The sequence below is a fragment of the Notothenia coriiceps genome, unplaced genomic scaffold (assembly GCF_000735185.1).
Source record: "Notothenia coriiceps isolate Sejong01 unplaced genomic scaffold, NC01 NC01_scaffold00035762, whole genome shotgun sequence".
NCBI lineage: Eukaryota > Metazoa > Chordata > Actinopteri > Perciformes > Nototheniidae > Notothenia > Notothenia coriiceps.
In genome coordinates, this window is record NW_011368463.1 from 38,743 (window position 1) to 56,957 (window position 18,215).

An 18,215-nucleotide genomic window follows, 5' to 3' on the forward strand; every position below is an offset into this window, starting at 1 on the left:
TTTAACACGAGTTGATTGGGTACCTGAGTCTTGCTGAGTCACTACATTTTAGATTGAGAGGGAAGTTAGGTCCTTGGAGAGAGGTTCATACATTTTTCATCAACTGCTGTAAAAAACATTTTTGATGATTGAGAAAATTGATACAAGTCAGAGATACCTTGAAGCCTAATACATGTTTTTTTCCCCATTTCTGTCAATAACCACCTAAGGATAATAATAACATTTAAAAAAGCCTATGATTAACAGCACATTTGGTTCATTCTAAAATGGAAACATGTTTCAAAGTTTATCCAAAATACAATAACGCACATTATTTTAAATCATGCAAAATCTTCTTCATGGACTGATGTTTACAATCACTGACATCCATCTATGTAAAACGTGTCAGGGTATTGTATTTCAGCTGTAGATCAGTTTCCTGCAGAGCCATTTGACACCCACGAAAGGCAGCTTTCTGTACCAGCTGAGTCAGGTGACCAAGCAGTTTGGATGCAGTCACACGTTGAGGTCCCATCTGCCTCAGTGAGGAAGCACAGGAGTCGAGATGACGTTCATCGCCAAAACTTTCTACGACCTGAAGGCCACAACGGTGGAGGGGGACCCGGTGGACTTCAACGTCTTCCGGGGCCGGGTGGTCCTGATAGAGAATGTGGCCTCGCTCTGAGGCACCACCACCCGGGACTACAGCGAGCTCAGCCAGCTTCAGAGCAAGTACCCCCATCGGCTGGTGGTCCTGGGTTTCCCCTGCAACCAGTTTGGATATCAGGTCAGTTGAGCAGCATGGTTTGGTTGACCCTACAATATTTGGTCTTTGTATACTGGTTGGCCATAAAGCTCATAAAAAAAGGCTTTATATGCAGATGATGTTTCATTATTCATGTGGAACCTGTCATAGGCCTATCAGTAAACTTGTAAAAAACTAACAATAAAAACACCCTATATCAGTGCCTCTTCTGGGTTTATATTCTTTTTTTTTAAATGGCTTTAAACATTAATTTCACAAAATGTAAAAAGTCATTTTTATATTTTTTGTAATTAATAAAAACGGAATCTTTAAATGTTTAAAGTAAAACAAAAATTACATTCTTTACCCAATTTGAATGATTTCAATTATATTCACCATTAAAGTAATTAAAACATTATTGCATAGCGTGAAAACTGTAGCTCATATTTTAGTCTGACATTCTTATTGTTTGCTATTGTATAATCCAGTTGATTCCTGTTATCATCCACATTTAGATGCAAACTACAACAAAGATGTCCTTAACAGTATGGATATGGATAATATGACAATACCTAAATGAACACTTGTGTTTTGCAGGAGAACTGCAGCAATGGTGAGATCATGAATTCCCTGCAGCATGTGCGTCCGGGCGGCGGCTTTCAGCCCAACTTTACCATCTTTGAGAAGTGTGATGTCAATGGGACCAACACACATCCGGTTTTTGCCTATCTTAAAGACAAGCTCCCCTATCCCGATGACGACCCCATCTCTCTCATGAAGGACCCCAAATTTCTGGTTTGGAGTCCCATCAGCAGGACGGACGTCTCTTGGAACTTTGAGAAATTCCTCATCGGGCCAGAGGGAGAGCCCTTCAAAAGATACAGCAAAACATTCCCCACCATCGACATAGAGCCTGACATCCACAGACTGCTAAGATTAACCAAGACCTAAGAATAGCACCCACCTCTTAATGACTTCTCATCCATCACATTCAATGCTGATATGCTGAGCTCTACACTGTTAAGCCTTATTAAATGATGGTGATGTTCTGAAAATCCATGGGAATATTACCTGAGGCCTTGTAAGTGCTTAAGAGTAGTGGACGAATCAATTCTACATATGTAGATGTATGTATAATGAATGCTTTAGTTCATGTGGGTGAGAAAGGAATGATATAGCCAGGTATTTTATTAGGCATGTCCTATTGTGTCTTGTCCTAGCCTAACCAGCAGATGGTGCTACTGGTTTGATCTGACAAATAGATAACTTCAGTCATGCTTTTATGAATTAACATTCACTACACACACACATACACTCACACATTGTTTGCACTGGAATAAAGTCATTACAAACCTATATCCTCTCTCACTGATGTCTTTTTTTAATTGGACCATATAATCAGTGAGGCACCTGCTGAAGGCATGTGCCTCAAATGCTTTGACAAAAATAGATGTTTTCAGCTCTGTGTGGGCATATTAATGAGGCATGGAATACAGTGGGAAGGATGTGGAACTATATGATGCACGGTGTCAAAAGAAATCATAGGCCTGCATAAAGCACCCTCTAGCCTGCTGATTCCTTCTTTATTTGTTGAAATCTTCTTTCTCCACCAATTCACTCGATGATGCAAGCTAGATTTGCTGACACCAGTAGCGTACACAGCTGCAGGAATGCTTTACACTTTACAGTGACACTAAAAGACAAGAGTCCTAAATCATGCAACTAGAAAAGCATCAGCCTTGCCACGTTGTAAGCTCTTATCCAGCTTAATTTCCTATGCACAGTGAGCATTGTTTGCAAGGTCTGCAGATTAGCTGTGGATGTTCTGCACATCCGCTCACATCCACATCAGCTGATGATTTCAGAGCTACAGGCTACACAGGCCGGCTCTGCTCTAATGTGTCAGGTTGCTGCAGGGACAAATTTGAAACACTCAGTCACCTGACAATTTTTGCAAATAGCCTGTCTCACTGTCTTTGCATATCACATTTAAATATTTGTGTTGTTGTGATACATGGGCACATTTGATTAATATATATCCCACAGGCCTCCTGGTCCTCAGCTGACAGTCAGGTAAGTAATGTTGGCTATTAGAGGCAGCAAATATTGAAGGAGGAATACCAGGGCCAGGGCCTTTCCTCCTGCACTGCTCCCCTGCACACACAGCTTGCAGAATAATACCACCAAAGATCGTTATGCCATATCGATGCATCACTAGTAAAAGTCTTGAAAATTGAGTCTCATTAAACTAATATAGTTGAACAATCTTACCATTGTGTCACATGTGTCCAATGTTACACATATTCCAACGTATTCTCTATACCTATCATTTGGATGCAATTGTGTTTTCAAATAACCCGTCATGCAACTGCAGCAACCTCATCTAAGACATAGATAGTTTAATGGCTTTTTAAATTAATGATTGATCATTTACAGCCCTACTGTAGGTAAAAGTTTGCTGGTTCCCAATTAACAATATACTTTTTTTTTAAAAACCATGACGCCATTAACCCGTTTAAAGTGGTTCCTCCATCGGAGATCCTAGTGTGTGTGGTTATATTTCATTATTGTCAGTGGAAAGATCCAAAATGGGGCAAATAAAGCACATACACGTTGCTCAAATTTGACCATACTTAATAAAATATATGTTGTAACTGGACCAAGAGAGAACATTATCAACTTTTGGAGTAAAAACTGGATTAACCTCGCTTGCAAAGTTTAACTCAGAGTGAGAGCTCTCCATTAACCTCTTCTTTGTCTGAGCACTACAGGTGAGCACTGTTGCCACGGAAACGTTTGCTTTCCCCACCAAGCCTTCTCGCGAGACTCGGGGGCAGAGAGCGAAGGAGAGAGAGAGAGAGAGGGGGGAGAGAGGGAGGCTGCCTGAATGATCTCATCCTTCCAGCAGCTGCATAGCGCAGCGAGGCAAACCCTTAACTTTCTATCAAACTTCCAAGTTGCCTTTCGGAGGGCGACACCGGCGCGAACACGTTTCTCGTGAAGGTAAGGAGGAGCGCTGCGCAGTTTGTGAGTCGGGCTTAGAGGACCTTGTTAGAAACAAAAGGAGGAAAACCCCGCTTCGTGTTGTGTGACATGCAAAAGCTTGAGGCAGAAAAGGTGAGTCGGGAACGTGGTGCTAGCTTTATAGGGTGCTAGTTGTGTTAATGGTACATGGTTCTCTCTCACACTCAACATCTGTCGGCTCTCTGTGGACAAAGCACATCGTTGTGCTGTGTGGAGATGCAGTGTGGAGCCAGTGCGCAATCAGTGCCAGGGGTTTTCATTAAACTAAAGCATTAAAGGTGGTAGTGGACTCGGGAAGAAACGTCTCTATCACTGGGGCTGTCAACATATGTATCTGCGGTGTCGTTGCATGTCAAGGGCATTGTTCCCACTGCTTTAGGGGAGACGATTTACAGGTGGCATCGTGAACACTACATAGCATTTCTCCTTGAGTAACTGTCACCACCCCTGCTACCCCATTTTTCAGCATGGTGTACCCTGTGTTTTTGCCATATGAGGGGGGGGGGGGAGGGTGGGGGGGGGTTTCAGGCAGGTGATTTCCTGCTTCATCTGCTTGCCAATAAGAGCTCTGATTTGTTTACAGCATTGCTTGGTAAATTATGTTGTGGAATAGACTAGGCAGATCTGATTGCATAGGTAGTCAATATACCGTGTTAATGTTAGATATACAACATGGGGTCCACTAGTCATGGTCCCCCATGGCAATTTGATCAGATGATACCAAATCTAACCCCCTTTTTCCTGATTAAGTAATGTATTATGTCATATATACACAACCATGCTTTTTGGTTTCATCATGGTATAAAAGTGATGGTATAGATAGATAATACAGGTCATGGCAACATTACAAATTAGGAAACACTTGGCAATGCAGGGCAACAACACAAACAGAGAGGTTTGTTTAAATAGTCACAATCAGTGAAGTGTGCCAACCTTTCAAAGTTCAGACATATGCTGTACTGTGTTCAAGACGAGCATACATATCAGCTGTATGAAACCAGTTACAAAGATGCAGGGAGACATTGAGAACCAGTGGCTTCAGTGTCTGCTCCAGTAGCTTGTTGGAGTTGGAAAACTTGGCATGAGTCAGGTGAAAAAAGGAAGCTTTTGGAGTTTAGCTTTTGGCAAGGATTGAGGATTTTTAGCATTCTTAATAGGCTTAGCTGACCTGCGGTGGGCATGACTGATCATACACTCTACCGCAATTTTTACCAGGGAGTCTCTAATCTCAGCTTTGTACCGTCTAAATCGTAGCTATTATTCACACTGGACTGCTTCTTGCTCTCTCTGATGGGATTTCTTGTAGCAAAAATAATCTAATGCAAAAGCAGCAGCTTTATATCACTCTTGGGGAAAGCAGGCATGCTCTGTTTTAATCTTCCACAATGGGCCTACAAGTCTGGGTTTTATACTGCTGACAAAAATACCATTCAAGGTTAAGATAAGACATGACTGTGTGGGCTTTAATAAAAATGATTTAGAGAGACTACTTTGCTGCAAGAGGCCAATATAAGTAAAAGCCAGTTGACAAGATAAGTCATTTTTTGTGCTTGCTCTCATCAAAATGCATCTACATGATAACTCAAAACGTGATAGTTCCATGAGAGAAAAGCTTTAGCTTCCCTTGATTCTTATTAGCTTATATTCCTCCCCCCTGGTTTATACTAAAGGACACTGTTTCTATTTTAACTTTGTGCATCATACTTCTCACACAACAATTCCAATTGTTATTATTTCTTGTAGAGTCTTTCTAACGTGCACAGAGGGATGCTTCCTGTTGCTAAGTTCAGCTCATGTTTCTATTGTCTCTTGTGCATTGGCTCGAAGGGAATAGCGCGAGCAAAGATAAAAGACAACAACAAGAGGAGCTTTGTGCCGCTTTATAATTTTCCACACTGGAATGTGTGGGCTGCAATTATGCTAAGTGGCCATCACGAAATGCTTATAATAACGGCTAACATTTTATAATGCATTTAATAACAAGATTATTGTTATGATTGATTCTCAAATTCAAAGTTCATTATTCTTTATTGGTTTAAAGAACGTAATGTATGAAGTAGATTTAGACCATAGTCTTTCACAGTGATGTGCTGCTTCTTGGTAACACTTTTTAAGTTTTAAGGATGCATTATTTGTCAAAATATTGGATGTAGCCGCACCCCTGTCCTGGTGACACACTAGACAACAAACTAAACAGACCCTCGGATGTGACCCTGGATGATCTGGTGCACCAGCGTGGCCAATGTCGGCTACAAGGCCAATTTCCTAATGCTTGTTTGTTCTGTGACAGACACCAGAGTGAGTAATATCTTCACGAGTTCTGACACAACCTTCAATAATCGCTTGAAATATATTCTTAGGAGAAAAAGCAGAAGGGTTGTCAGTTTCAACATGAGTGATGTGTCTGGCCGGTATTACTCAGCCTATAGTCAGAAATCAAATGACTTGATAGTAATATGGCCTCCAGCGTTTTTTCCGTGTGAGTGTCTTTTCACTGGCGACTGAGGGGGTTGATGGGTTTGATCGTAATGAGGTGTGACTACGGGTCTGCGTTTCCTGCTTGCTAAACTGTTGGAATGCTCTCTCTTTGTCTGGATCGGACCGTCCGCTGTATTCCAGCCAATGGATGAGAGCAGAGGGCTCGGAAGTTACAATAGTGATGATGTAATCCCTTTTCAGCACACTGTCACAGACTAAATGCATGCAGACAAAAGAAAATTCCCCCTCTTTTTCACCCCACCTGCCACAAAGTTCGGGGAATTTTTACATCGCCGAAATATGCACGGCAGCTCGGACACTGTAATTATCCATGCCGGGGATTCTGGGGGCTCCTGAGGGAGTTCAGTTGTGAAACAGGTGTAAAGTGTTGTTATTAACTCTGACTCGACTTTACCTGATTGATGATTGGGTCTCCATCAAGTGGTCTGTTATTTCTAAACTCGGGAACTAAAGCAAACTCTTTGTGACTCGATCCCGTCCCGCTGCTTCCAATTCTCAGCCCAAAACCAAAACCCACAGTCATGCAGACATCAGACACTGTGTAATTCCCCTTTTCTGCTCCAATCAAACCTTAAACATACCCAAAATAGTCAGACATGGCGTAGAGATCAGAAGATGGAGAAGACATTTTTTTAAGTTTGACAAACAAGAAAAACTTTCCATAAGGACATGTGGAATTCTAATGATGTCGATATGATGCCACAGGCTATCCCCACTGCCACACGGAGATGACGTGCGCGGCGTTGTCTGGACATGTCTGCACTGTTGCTACACTGTCTTTGTGCACACTCTCCCAGGAACATATTACTGAACTCTGCTCGGAGAAGAATCAAAACATCCAGCAGAGTTTCAGGCCCGTGCCCCATGCAGAGTCTATGTGGGCAGCAGCGTTGGAAAATAATTCCACATTGAAAAACCACAGAGGTTTTGCTGTTGTCCCTCCTGTGGACAGAAATCTGAGAAGCAGGCAGGAATGCGCGAGGGCTTGGTCATGGCTGAGCTCAAAACAGATCTCAATGCATAGACAGGCCTGTTCTCATTCCTGTGCATGCTTATAAGTGTTTTTGTTACTTTGAGGAACCCCTTCAGCGAGCGATGTGTAGCAAAACAAGGAACTCAAAAAATCCCTCCTCATATTGCTCCAAAATTCCACATCCTTTGCTTTGGACTCAGGGAGTCCATTTCCACCATGCGAGTTCTTGCTTCCTCTTAGTAAAGCCAGGAGGGAATAATGAAACCACTGTGAAGCAAAGGCCTCACTATGACTTTGACTTTTTAAACAAATAGAAGTTTAAAAATGTCACTATTCATACAGCTTGCCCATGCATCTCTTTATTATTACCCCAGCCTTTCAAGAAAAAACGTCCATATTAATGTTGATATGATTAGGCTATACAGTGTATAACGGAACATTGTCTGATGAATTACGCCATAGTCTTTTTTCCCTTGTTGCTCCAGGTGCAAAGGGCAGATAGGGCTGGCTAATAACAAACATGGCTGCTTTCCCAGTCTTTCCTCTTTCTCTGCCTGTTTCCTGTGTGGATCATTGATGTATTCCTGGATACCCTAGTGTCTACAGCTCTGCTACATTAGAAACATATTCAAAACTGAAAGCTGTCCTGTTAATATAAAGGCCGGCATGTATTTGCAATACATGCACGTCGAGGCTCTCGAAGTTGAATATTGGTATAAAAGGGCTTGTGCTTAGTTAGGGGTGTCGCAACGTATATTGACAATAACTGATTTTAATATTATGTTGGCATTACACTTTTTAAAACATCGTCCGAATAAAATAAATTCCCTTACTTTCTTGTTGTATGCTTGGTTAAAGTATCTTCCTTCAGATTTGCCATAAGAGAGACTATTTGCACAATAAACAAAGATAAGGATGCATTTTCTATAGATATCATGATGATAAGATAATATTGTTATTGTGAATTATTTTGGCCTAGATAATCGTGTGATATGGTGACACCTCTAGCTGAGCAGGGATTAGTGTCATTGTTAGAGAGGAGGTAAGGTGGGGGTGTTGTTGCCTTTTTTTTGTCGACATGGTTCTCATACTGTCCTTAAATGCTGACGAGTAAGAAGTCAGCAGTGGGTGTTTGCTGTTATGCCCTGAATGTTGCATTTTTGCCGAATTTTTAAGAGACCTTAAAAACCAGGTGTTACTCACAGAGAGCTCCAGTCACAACTTGCATGCTTTCCTCCTCTGTGACTTTAGGAGATGCAGAGTCCTGATTATTGCCAGCCAGGGGGGATAAAGGCCGGTGGGGGGGGGGGGCGGCGTGGTAATTGTATTCTGCATCAGCCTGTATCCATGAACCAAGACTAAAACAGAAAATGACTGGGACAACTATCTGATTAATAGAACAGATGTTAATTTGCGTGCCTTTTGCTATCATGAATTTTTAAATCAGATGGGGTTTGTTTTCGAAACTAAAGTATTGAAAAGACTGAACCCTTAGCTGCTGTTTCTAATGACATGTGGCTTGTATGGACCTGGCTCAGACGCATGATAAACCACATGACAGATGCAGAGCTGGAGTGTGCCCAGTGAGTGCAGTGCAGTGCAGCCAGCAGTAAAACGCTGCGCAGCTCTGCACTGTGGTTTCCTGGCCCACACTGTGATTCAGCAGGGCACCACTGTGATGCAACACTAGCTGACTTATCACAGTCCAAATGACTGTATGAATTGATTAACTCTGCGGCCTGACTGTTTATAATTGGACTGGAAGTGCACTGGGCTATGCACTGGACACGGGCCAAAATCAATGACTGTCGGCGTAGTGGCGTGCGTGTTTAACTTGGCTACGCTGATGTTGTTGTGGATTTGGTGTCCTCGTCAAGCATTTCCAAGTCCAGAACTGATTTAGAAACTATTTACCATGTCTGACAAAAAATGGTGATTACTGATCCACACCTGAGCTGCTCTGAGTCTTCAGTCGGGGAATTAGGCTGCCCTCCAAGCTGTAGGGGACAGCACAGTCAGCCAGGCTTCTCCAGAGACATGGCAGAGAATCTCCCTGAGGCTTTTCTGTCAGGATAATAAGCCCTTCCTTTGTTGCCCCCCCCCCACCTTCTTTACTGCGCTGGACTGGTCATCATGTCAGCTAACACAAACCTCTTCCCCTGTCCCCTGCACTGCAGCTCATGTTGTTACTTTGTTAAAGTGCATTCCTGGCAAGATCCTATTCCTATGTTTCTGCCTTCATCCTTGCCAACCAAAGAGGGGTTAATAACAAAACTGTAGGATATCTTGTACACGAGGCACGCAATTAATGTCTCGTGGCATGTGAAGGGATATTAATCACGCTTTCACCTTGACTCTGGCCTTCCACGATGGCTGGCTGTGTTCTCCTTTTGACTGCTTCTCTCCAAGCTAAGGATCTAATTGTTTGTAAGCAGTCATACTTCTACTGTATGTCACTGATCTGTCTGTGGGGAATCCTTGTACAGTTGAAATGCATCCTGTAAAGGCTGCCCCTATTAATCTCTAAAATCAAATGAGTTGATGTGCTTTATCCTGACTGCTGCAGAGGTGTACTTGTTGATCGATTGATAGATCAGTTTGACTGATGAAAATGAACTCCAAAGGATCTTTAGAGCATCTTATGATAGATTTGATAGCATGCTCTGGGGGCCTTTTGAAAGCCTGTGGTCAATGCTGCCGCTTCTGCAGTGAAGCTCATGTTTCTGGTGTTTGCTCAGCAGGGTCCTGACCCTTCCCAAACTGCCTAATCAAAACATCACAACTGCTCCTCTCTCATAACACCGCCATGTCACAACCTGTCCAGACAACCCTGTCAAAATGAAGAGCAAACCAACATGTCATTCCCAGAGTCTTCCAAAATGTCAGCAACACAAAGAGCTCCTATTGTGGGTTTCATGTTCCTCGTGAGCTATCTTTTTCTTTGTAGCTGACATTGTTTCCATTCTTTTCTCCTGCCAGTGTTTAACAACAAATACAAGTTGCTGTTGCATGAGTGCATAAGCTATAATTTTATCTTGCAAAACTTGGTTTGCCATTAATTAAAATGTTCTTCCCTTCATTGTGGTACAGTTGGACAAATCAGGATTCTGTCGTAGTCCTTTGTGATTTATCTTGTTTGCTACTACCTGTGTAATCGTGCAGAGGATGTGAGAGGACAAGGCAGTGGATGACTTCCAAACATCGCAGGCATCTGTCACATTGACACCTCCGCCGTGAGAATCTGTCAGGCCACTGTTGAAGACCGTGCTGCTCATACACAGTTGTCCTCTCACCCTGGCCCTGTCCTCGTCATACACATCCTCATGAATAAAACCTTGCGGTTGCAGTTTAAAATACAGTAGTACAAATAAAACTACTACCCTTGCAAGAAAGTATAAAAGCTATTTGGAACTGGAGGCTCACCAAGCCAAAGCAAGCAGGAAGCCAGTAGAGAGAAAAGGGTAACTGACAATACAAATGTTGACCAATTATTGCTATAATTTAAACTGGAAGAAAAATGCTTTTGTCCACCTTAAAGTTTAGCCCACCTTCAATCAGCCTGATTCGGAGTTGTTGCTTACCTCGGGCAAACCCCCCTCATTATGCCAGGCAGATCAACGTCTTACAACCTAAGCTGAACTAAATTGATGCGATGGACACTTCCTGAAAATCTGACTGCATGTGTCCAAGACAATGCACACAACATCATGGGTGCTAACTCTTACAGACGGGTGCACTGGGAACTCTGTTACCTGTTTTGCGTATACACTGCAGCTGGCAATACATGATACATTCAACATGGTTCATTGGGTTATTGTCACAGCGGGGCAGCTTTTTAGGCACTTCAAACACAACACCACTGTAATAATTTGTTAAGAAGGTTCAGAAATCAGTCAGAAGAAATGTATCTAGTTTAGCATCCCTAGAAGCAAAAATTTGTATCTTATTAACCCTAAGCTAGGGCTGCTCAATTAATCGTATTTTAATCGCAATTACGATTTTGGCTTGCAACGATTATGAAAGCAACATACTCGAAATAAAACGATGATTTATTTATTTATTTTAATTTAATTTTGTATTGGTTTTTCAGTTGAATTATACTTAAAGTTCATGGTAATCAACTGTTAAAAACATACTGTTCAAATTTCAATAAATGGATGTTTTCAAAGTAAATGGATAATCGTTTTTAATAAATGTGATATCAATTATCGACCCAAATAATCGAGATTATGATTTTTGCCATAATCAAGCAGCCCTAACCTAAACCCTCATTGGCAGGACTGGAATTCTTACATTGTTATTTGTTTACCCGTAGAATGGGGCAACGTGCCATGATGGACGCTCCCAGCCAGAGGATTTTCAGGAATATTATTGACTGCCTCCTTTTATATCCAATTTTAGTAGCCATGGGCCACAGGAGTAAATGGCTGTATTGGCCAGAGCCCAGCTAGCACTGTCACTGGGCAAGTGACCAATATTCACTGATGGACACACACATGCAAACAGCAGGCTTATCTGGCATGCAGTGTATGTGACCACCATTTATTTGATTCCCCTCCAGCAGCCAGTGGTGCATGCTTCACACTGAAACACCTCATCTCCAGCACAAGAATCAAAATACCATGATCGAATTGACATTTTGATGACCCACTCTTTTAATCCCTGGTCCAATGTTCCTACTGTTTCACAGCTCTATTACTCTAGTGCTGTCACTGGCGGTGATGTGACAACGATCCAGTGGAGCAGTCAAAAGTAATCTGAACATGCTGGATTCATCTGATGTGTGAGCAGCACATCAGGCTAACTCTTGATTTGTTTTTCCCATGATTGCCTTTGATCAGGGAATGAAGTAATAGCAGGCTTGAGAAGTGTTAGGCGGGCCCCCTGGCTGAGCCCCATACCCCGTCTTCTGGTGGAGAGGCTGAATTATAGACGGCAAGCACACAAACTATTCACTCAGCCCTCCTCCGCGCATCAACACTGTTAATTATACTGCTGCTACTCTCGCAAACCTTCTATTTTAATCCTCAACTGATGGAAACTGCTTCCTTCCAACACACTCGAGTCGTGTGCCAGCCCCATGCTGAGTTGGGATTATTTGTTTAGTAACACATAGGATCATTGCTTTTCAGATATTAAGTGGGGCATACATACCTTTTTGTTGGGTGATTCGAGGGAATGCCGTGCCCCTATAAACACCTCTACCCCAGCCCACAGTGCCCCGTTTGACAAAGCACGGTGCTGGGAAATGCTCCAATTTCTTTGGGGTTTAAAACAAGTGACCTGGATGCTCAGTTGTGCACTGCAAAATGCTGTGAAACAACATAATGGCTGCATATTTACAGCAATGTAACAAGTGGAAGTATTCCAATATAATGACAATAAACTCACAGCTGTTAAAATCAAATGCATGACTGCCAAGGCAGGGGTTGCCTTACAGTCTCATAGTGGCTGTCAGTAGAAAGAGTAGGTGAAGGACACTTTTTCTAAAGCTTTCTCTCAGACGGAAATTCCCATTATAAATCACAAGTCTTTCTCACCTGGAGGAACTGGTGTGCTTTGGCAGCGTGCCCTTGTTGGAACAGATGCCGGTATGTTTCCTGTGTTGAGCAGGATTTAGGAAGACGTTTTATTTTACTTTTCTCAAGAATGTTTTTGAAGCGCCTGTGTTGGTTATGATATCTGGAGTATTGTTTCAGTGAACCTAGGCAGTAGGGCTGCTCGATTATGGCAAAAATCATAATGTTGATTATTTGGGTCAATAATTGATATCACGATTATTAAAAACGATTATCCATTTACTTTGAAAACATTAATTTATTGGAGACATTTTTTTTGAACAGTATGTTTTGAACAGTTGATTGCCCTAAACTTTAAGTAAAATTCAACTGAAAAAAATAAATAAAAATAATAATAATAATAATAATATAAAAATAATCGTTTTATTTAGATTATGTTGTTTTCGTAATCGTTGCAAGCCATAATCGTAATTGCGATTAAAATACGATTAATTGAGCAGCCCTACTAGGCAGTCTGTTTTTCATGATGGGTTACAACATACGGGGACAAAGGATTATTCTGTATACGGTAGAAAAGTTGCAAGCCAATTTCTGATTAATATAACACCGGATATTTAAATAAACAACATCATTTGAGGGAAATGTATTCGTTTTTAATCTATAACTCTGTCTTTTCCCCATAGTATGTACCTGGGATGCAGTTGTTCCATTTATTTGTAGTTAATTAATGGTAAAATAACATCTTTGGTGAATAATTACTTAAAATATGATCTGAGGGGGCTTTCCAGGTTTTTGCACAGTAGCAGTAGCCCCACATGGCAGTGATTTGGGCTTTGAGGTGTGAGTATTGTCAGAGTGGCAGTTAACAGGGTGAACTTTGGGCTTTAATCATCAGCATCTGGCGCGATGCCAACACACGTGGCCAGGTTAACCACAATCAACTTTATGGTGCTACATCAGTCCAGCCCAACTTAAACACACAAAATTCCCATTGGTTGCTGAACAATGAACCTGATAATTATCAACAGTTGTTTGAACCATGTATTCCAGACCAGTAAAAGACCTGTGTGTCTAACTACATTTATCACTAACGCACACACCACTACTACACTACTTGACTCTAGGAGTGTACCAGAGATGATTAAAATGTAGTTTGTGTTTAACTTTCAGTTTACAACACGGGGGTATGGCAAAGTTTAAACAGAGATAAGATATGGAAGATAAGAGGATAGCTTTTTTTTTCACCGCCTTAGAAAAACATTGTGAAGAACAAAAATGTATAGTTGAGGGGGTTAACTCACAACCATAAACTGTATGTTAGCTAAAGAGAACATTCTGTAACCCCTCACCACACTTACGGCCCATCCACACAGCGGAGTGCATTGACGCTTCACCATTCACTTTGAATGGGGTGACGTCACTTTTCGCCGAACTGCATTGTGGGAAGCGATGAGGAGCGTTGCTGGCATGGCTCGCTGCAAAAGTTGAGCAATGTTCAACTTTTGACGCCTCGGCAGAAGCGTCAGCCAATCGAATCATATGCCAGTACAAGCTCTAGCCAATCAAACCGCTGCTTGTGTGTCAGGGGCCTCCGGGAGATTCATGTGATTGGTTGTTGGTCGAGTTTCAGACACGTCCGCCGGCAAGCGACAACGCACGCTGTGTGGACGGGCCATTACTGCTCAATGGCAAACACTACTTGCTACATACTACTTCAGTACAATTAGGTGCCCACCCAAGCCAGTAATGTATATTATATTGTATATTAAGAGAGGTCAGGGAGACAGCTTGGACAGATCATTTTGTTCTAGGCAGCCTTATTGCACTCTACACAGATAGATCAGGGTTTCCCACACATAGACTATACTTGGGCGGGCCGCCCAAGTATATTAACGGCCGCCCAAGTATATTTCGCGACCCATTTAGGTTTTTCTTTTTTTAATAATTATTATTTTCTTTTTATTCGTCCGTGACCACGACACCATCTGCGATCGATTAACTTGTGGACAATGATCCCTCGCTCTACGCCTCCTGTACCCAGTCCCGGACTGGCCATCGGGAGGACCGGGGGGGTTTCCTGATGGCTTGGCCTGTTAAGTGGCCTGCCTCACACAGGGTGACTGGCTGTCTACATGATGTGGCCTGCCGACATGGCCACTGTTATACAGATCATAAATCAAAGCCCTTGATTGGTCTCTGTGTGTCATTCAAGCTCGGGATAACCTCAGGTGAGGTAAAGGACTCTCTGAGTGTTTAGATAGTTAACTTAGTCTAAGTTCTCAGTGGGTCTCAAACGGGTTGGTCACCATTTATGTAAAGATTTGCTGCTGCCTCAAAGAGGAGAACGGAGGAGAGGAGGGAGACAGGAGAGGCTGATTCAGGAGAGCAGACACATTCACAACTATAAATGAACCACAAATAAATAAATAAACAACTTTCAGTGTTTTTTTCATATTGGAAATGGGATGTTATTGGTTATGGCCATGATTTTAGGATTATTGAAATGTACAGTTCTGTTTCATATAGGTGTTCCCATATATCTAGTCTCTTTATTTCCCCCTCAAAATGCACCAGATTGATGCATTTAACTCCAACATTTAAAAAAAAATCTTACCTGGGGAGCATGCCCCCGGACCCCCCTAGAGGATTTGAGATCCACCCCCACTTAAAATCACATTCATAGGTTCCTAAATACATTTACCATTTAAAAAAATAAATAAAAATAGTAACCCATGTCCATATTTTTATTTGTGGGTAGTAGTTTTAAACTATAGGGCTATCACTATGGGCCTGTTCGCTCTGCCATCGCGTGAAGGGTCTGCTAACAAGCGCGTGCGACCAACAGAAAGGTTAATGTTAATGTTGTTGCACGTCACCTCAACCCAGAGAGCCTTTGTCTGTACCTGTCCATGTGGATCAGGAGCCCACTGTCTCTCTAATGGAGTCCTGAGGTTGGAGGTGGGCAAAGAAGGCATGGAGAGGGAAAGTGCAGCCTAGAGCAGATTTCCACTTCCAAACCTCAGCTCCCAAATACTGCAGCAGCCAGGCTACCACCTCATTAGAATTTTTAACATTCCTCTTCAGGCAGCAGCCACTGCCTCCTCTCCATTCCTCTTTATAATGCATAGTATATATATTTTTTTAAAGCTGACAAGCTTAAATGTGGACCTCCTCAATAAAGACAAGTCGACTATAAAACCACTTCAAATATGAGGCACTAAACCTACTCAGGCTTGGTCTCTGTGCTCTTAATGTATTTATAAAGTAGTAAAGCTTCTGTTGATGTACATACTTTAATGGAATACAAACCTGTGTAAGACTGTGGACTCTTTCATATTTCTGTCTTGACTGGGCAGCTAACAGATTAGCATATAAGTAGTAATGATCTTTCTTTACTCTGTACAAGCGGACCACCTAAGCTGTTAGCAGTGCAATTAGTTGTTTTTTTTAAGGTAAATTGCCCTCTAAGAGTTGGACAAAGGCCTTCATTGTCAAACTCAAGGCCCACCCAGATAATGACATTAGAAATAGGACGGGGTTGACCCTTTCTAAATACAAACTATGTCAAGTGTTTCAAGTGTCTATTTATCCTGCCGTCTCTCCGATGTAAAATGTGAAACCCCTTGTGAAGTACTTTCTGGATAAGAAGAGAGGAAGGATCGAGGACACCCTGCTGGAGATAATGGCAATGGATATATCCTGGCGCTCCTCCAGACCTTTCTTCTTGTGTAAGGCTGTGAGTGAAATTCTCTTTGCCAGTGGTTCGCTATGCCCATTACTCAGTGAGCTGTGCTGTAGTGATAGCGAGGGGCCCAGAGATAGGGCCGAGCAGCAGCACATCGCAGAACAATAGCGATGATGAATGTCGATACACTGCCACCGGTTTTTGAAGTGCTCCAATGACACGCTGTGTTTGCATTGCATGTGTGGTCGGTTGAACAATTTGTAGGTTCAGTTCTCGTTTCTATGTGGCGTTGCACTTCACTCAGAGATCAAAGCTCTCAGTACAACTGCAAAGATAGAAGCCTGTGTTTGTAAAGTGACGTCCGACTTAAAAGTATTTTATAGCTTACTATCACTGTGAGAGTCAGTGTTGCACTCCTCTAAGAATTTGCCCAAACATGTCCTTTTTTTTCTCCCTCCCCATTCGCAGACGTTCATTCATCACTTCCTCTACTGAAATTGGTGGAATTCCAGGATTCTGGCTTGTGGTTGGATGATGTTAGTACCGTGTGTATGCCAGCAAGCCTGCCTGTTTTTCTGTGAAGGCGTCAGGTTCTCAGGTTTGCTCAATCAGACGGGCAGGTTTGTGCTTGGTTCTCAGCCAGATGCACGGGGGGGGGCGGCAGACTGAATTCCTTTTTTTCAAAGAGCTACGCAGATGGGAATCAGGGAATCGGCGGAGATGCTTTTTTACTTACTGTGCATCCGTGCCCTATGGGCGGCCGTGGTTAGGTTGCAGCTCAGTGCATGTGTAGAGACCTCAGCTTACCCCTGTAAAACTCCATCGTTGACAGGAAATGAAGTTGTGTAGGAGTCAGTGAACTTTTTTTTTATTGCTGCCGAGTTTTTCTATTCTGAAGCTTCAATTCTCTGTGTGACTGGAGTAGAACCTTATGGGAAAGCTTGCTCACTGTGGAAGACTTTAACCACTATGTAGCTTTCATCAAGTTTTTCCCCAAATCTTAGTCATCTGTCACTACATATGTGTTGCCACAATATGTGTTTTTCTGACTAATTTTCTGCTTTTTGTTAAAGGCCTTTTTGCAATTTTTCTGGCCAGGTGCGACCTTGCTCTGCCTTCCTTTGCTCATCACAAATGTATCCTCTTCGTTCTTTGATGCATCGTTTCCACATTTTGGATTAGTGTTTGCTTCATCTCTATTTCTCCAGTCCCCCTTCATTCTAATTTATTTCCTGGCAGGCTTCATATACCCAGCCACAGTTAGAATTCCTGTGCCAGGCAATTTTCAAAGACTTCACTATGTTGGAATGGGGCCCCAGTCTCGCCCAGGACAGAGGGACCTTTGTGCCTGCTGCCCAACATCCCAGTCAGCCCTTATAGCAGGGGAAGATTAGGGAACAGGACGAACCAATGGGCTAAATGGTAGGGTGCCTGACTGAGAGCCAATAGTGTCAGCCAAACAGACCCTTAGCCCCCTTCAAGTACGCAGTAATTACAAGCTTGTAGGGCAATCCTTCGGCTCTTTTGTCTCATTTGGAAACACTTGCCCAGTCTACTGGGAAACTTCATTCCATCTCTGTTTGGAGACCCAGTACGAAGAGTCTTTCAACTCCAGCATGTGGTCCTTTTCTCTCGAGGACAACAGCGAGACAAGCCAGCTCAGCAACAGAGACCCCCCCTCCCTTTGATAATAACTAGCTCCTCAGGCTGTTTCTTGATCATGACTCAGATATTTGCTGAAGTTGCTTGTATTTTCTGTGAGTCAGATTTAAAAAGACTCTGTGTTAATAT

General features: G+C 42.5%; 2 protein-coding genes across 4 annotated transcripts in view; both read left to right on the top strand.

Moving 5' to 3' along the window:
* Window positions 1–521: 521 nt before the first annotated feature.
* Window positions 522–1,699, top strand: gpx2 (glutathione peroxidase 2). The gene is given in 2 exon segments (XM_010791756.1): window positions 522–766; window positions 1,322–1,699. Coding segments are annotated over 2 exon segments (576 nt in total). The 5' UTR covers window positions 522–544; the 3' UTR covers window positions 1,676–1,699.
* Window positions 1,700–3,622: 1,923 nt separating this feature from the next.
* The window catches only part of sipa1l1 (signal-induced proliferation-associated 1 like 1), a 37,909-nt gene continuing 23,316 nt past the window's right edge, over window positions 3,623–18,215 (top strand). For 2 of the 3 annotated variants that reach the window (XM_010791759.1, XM_010791761.1), the window contains exon 1: window positions 3,623–3,841. The gene's annotated coding sequence lies outside the window, so the exon portion shown is untranslated. The remainder of the gene's footprint in view (window positions 3,842–18,215) is intronic. The other variant, XM_010791760.1, reaches the window with a different exon arrangement.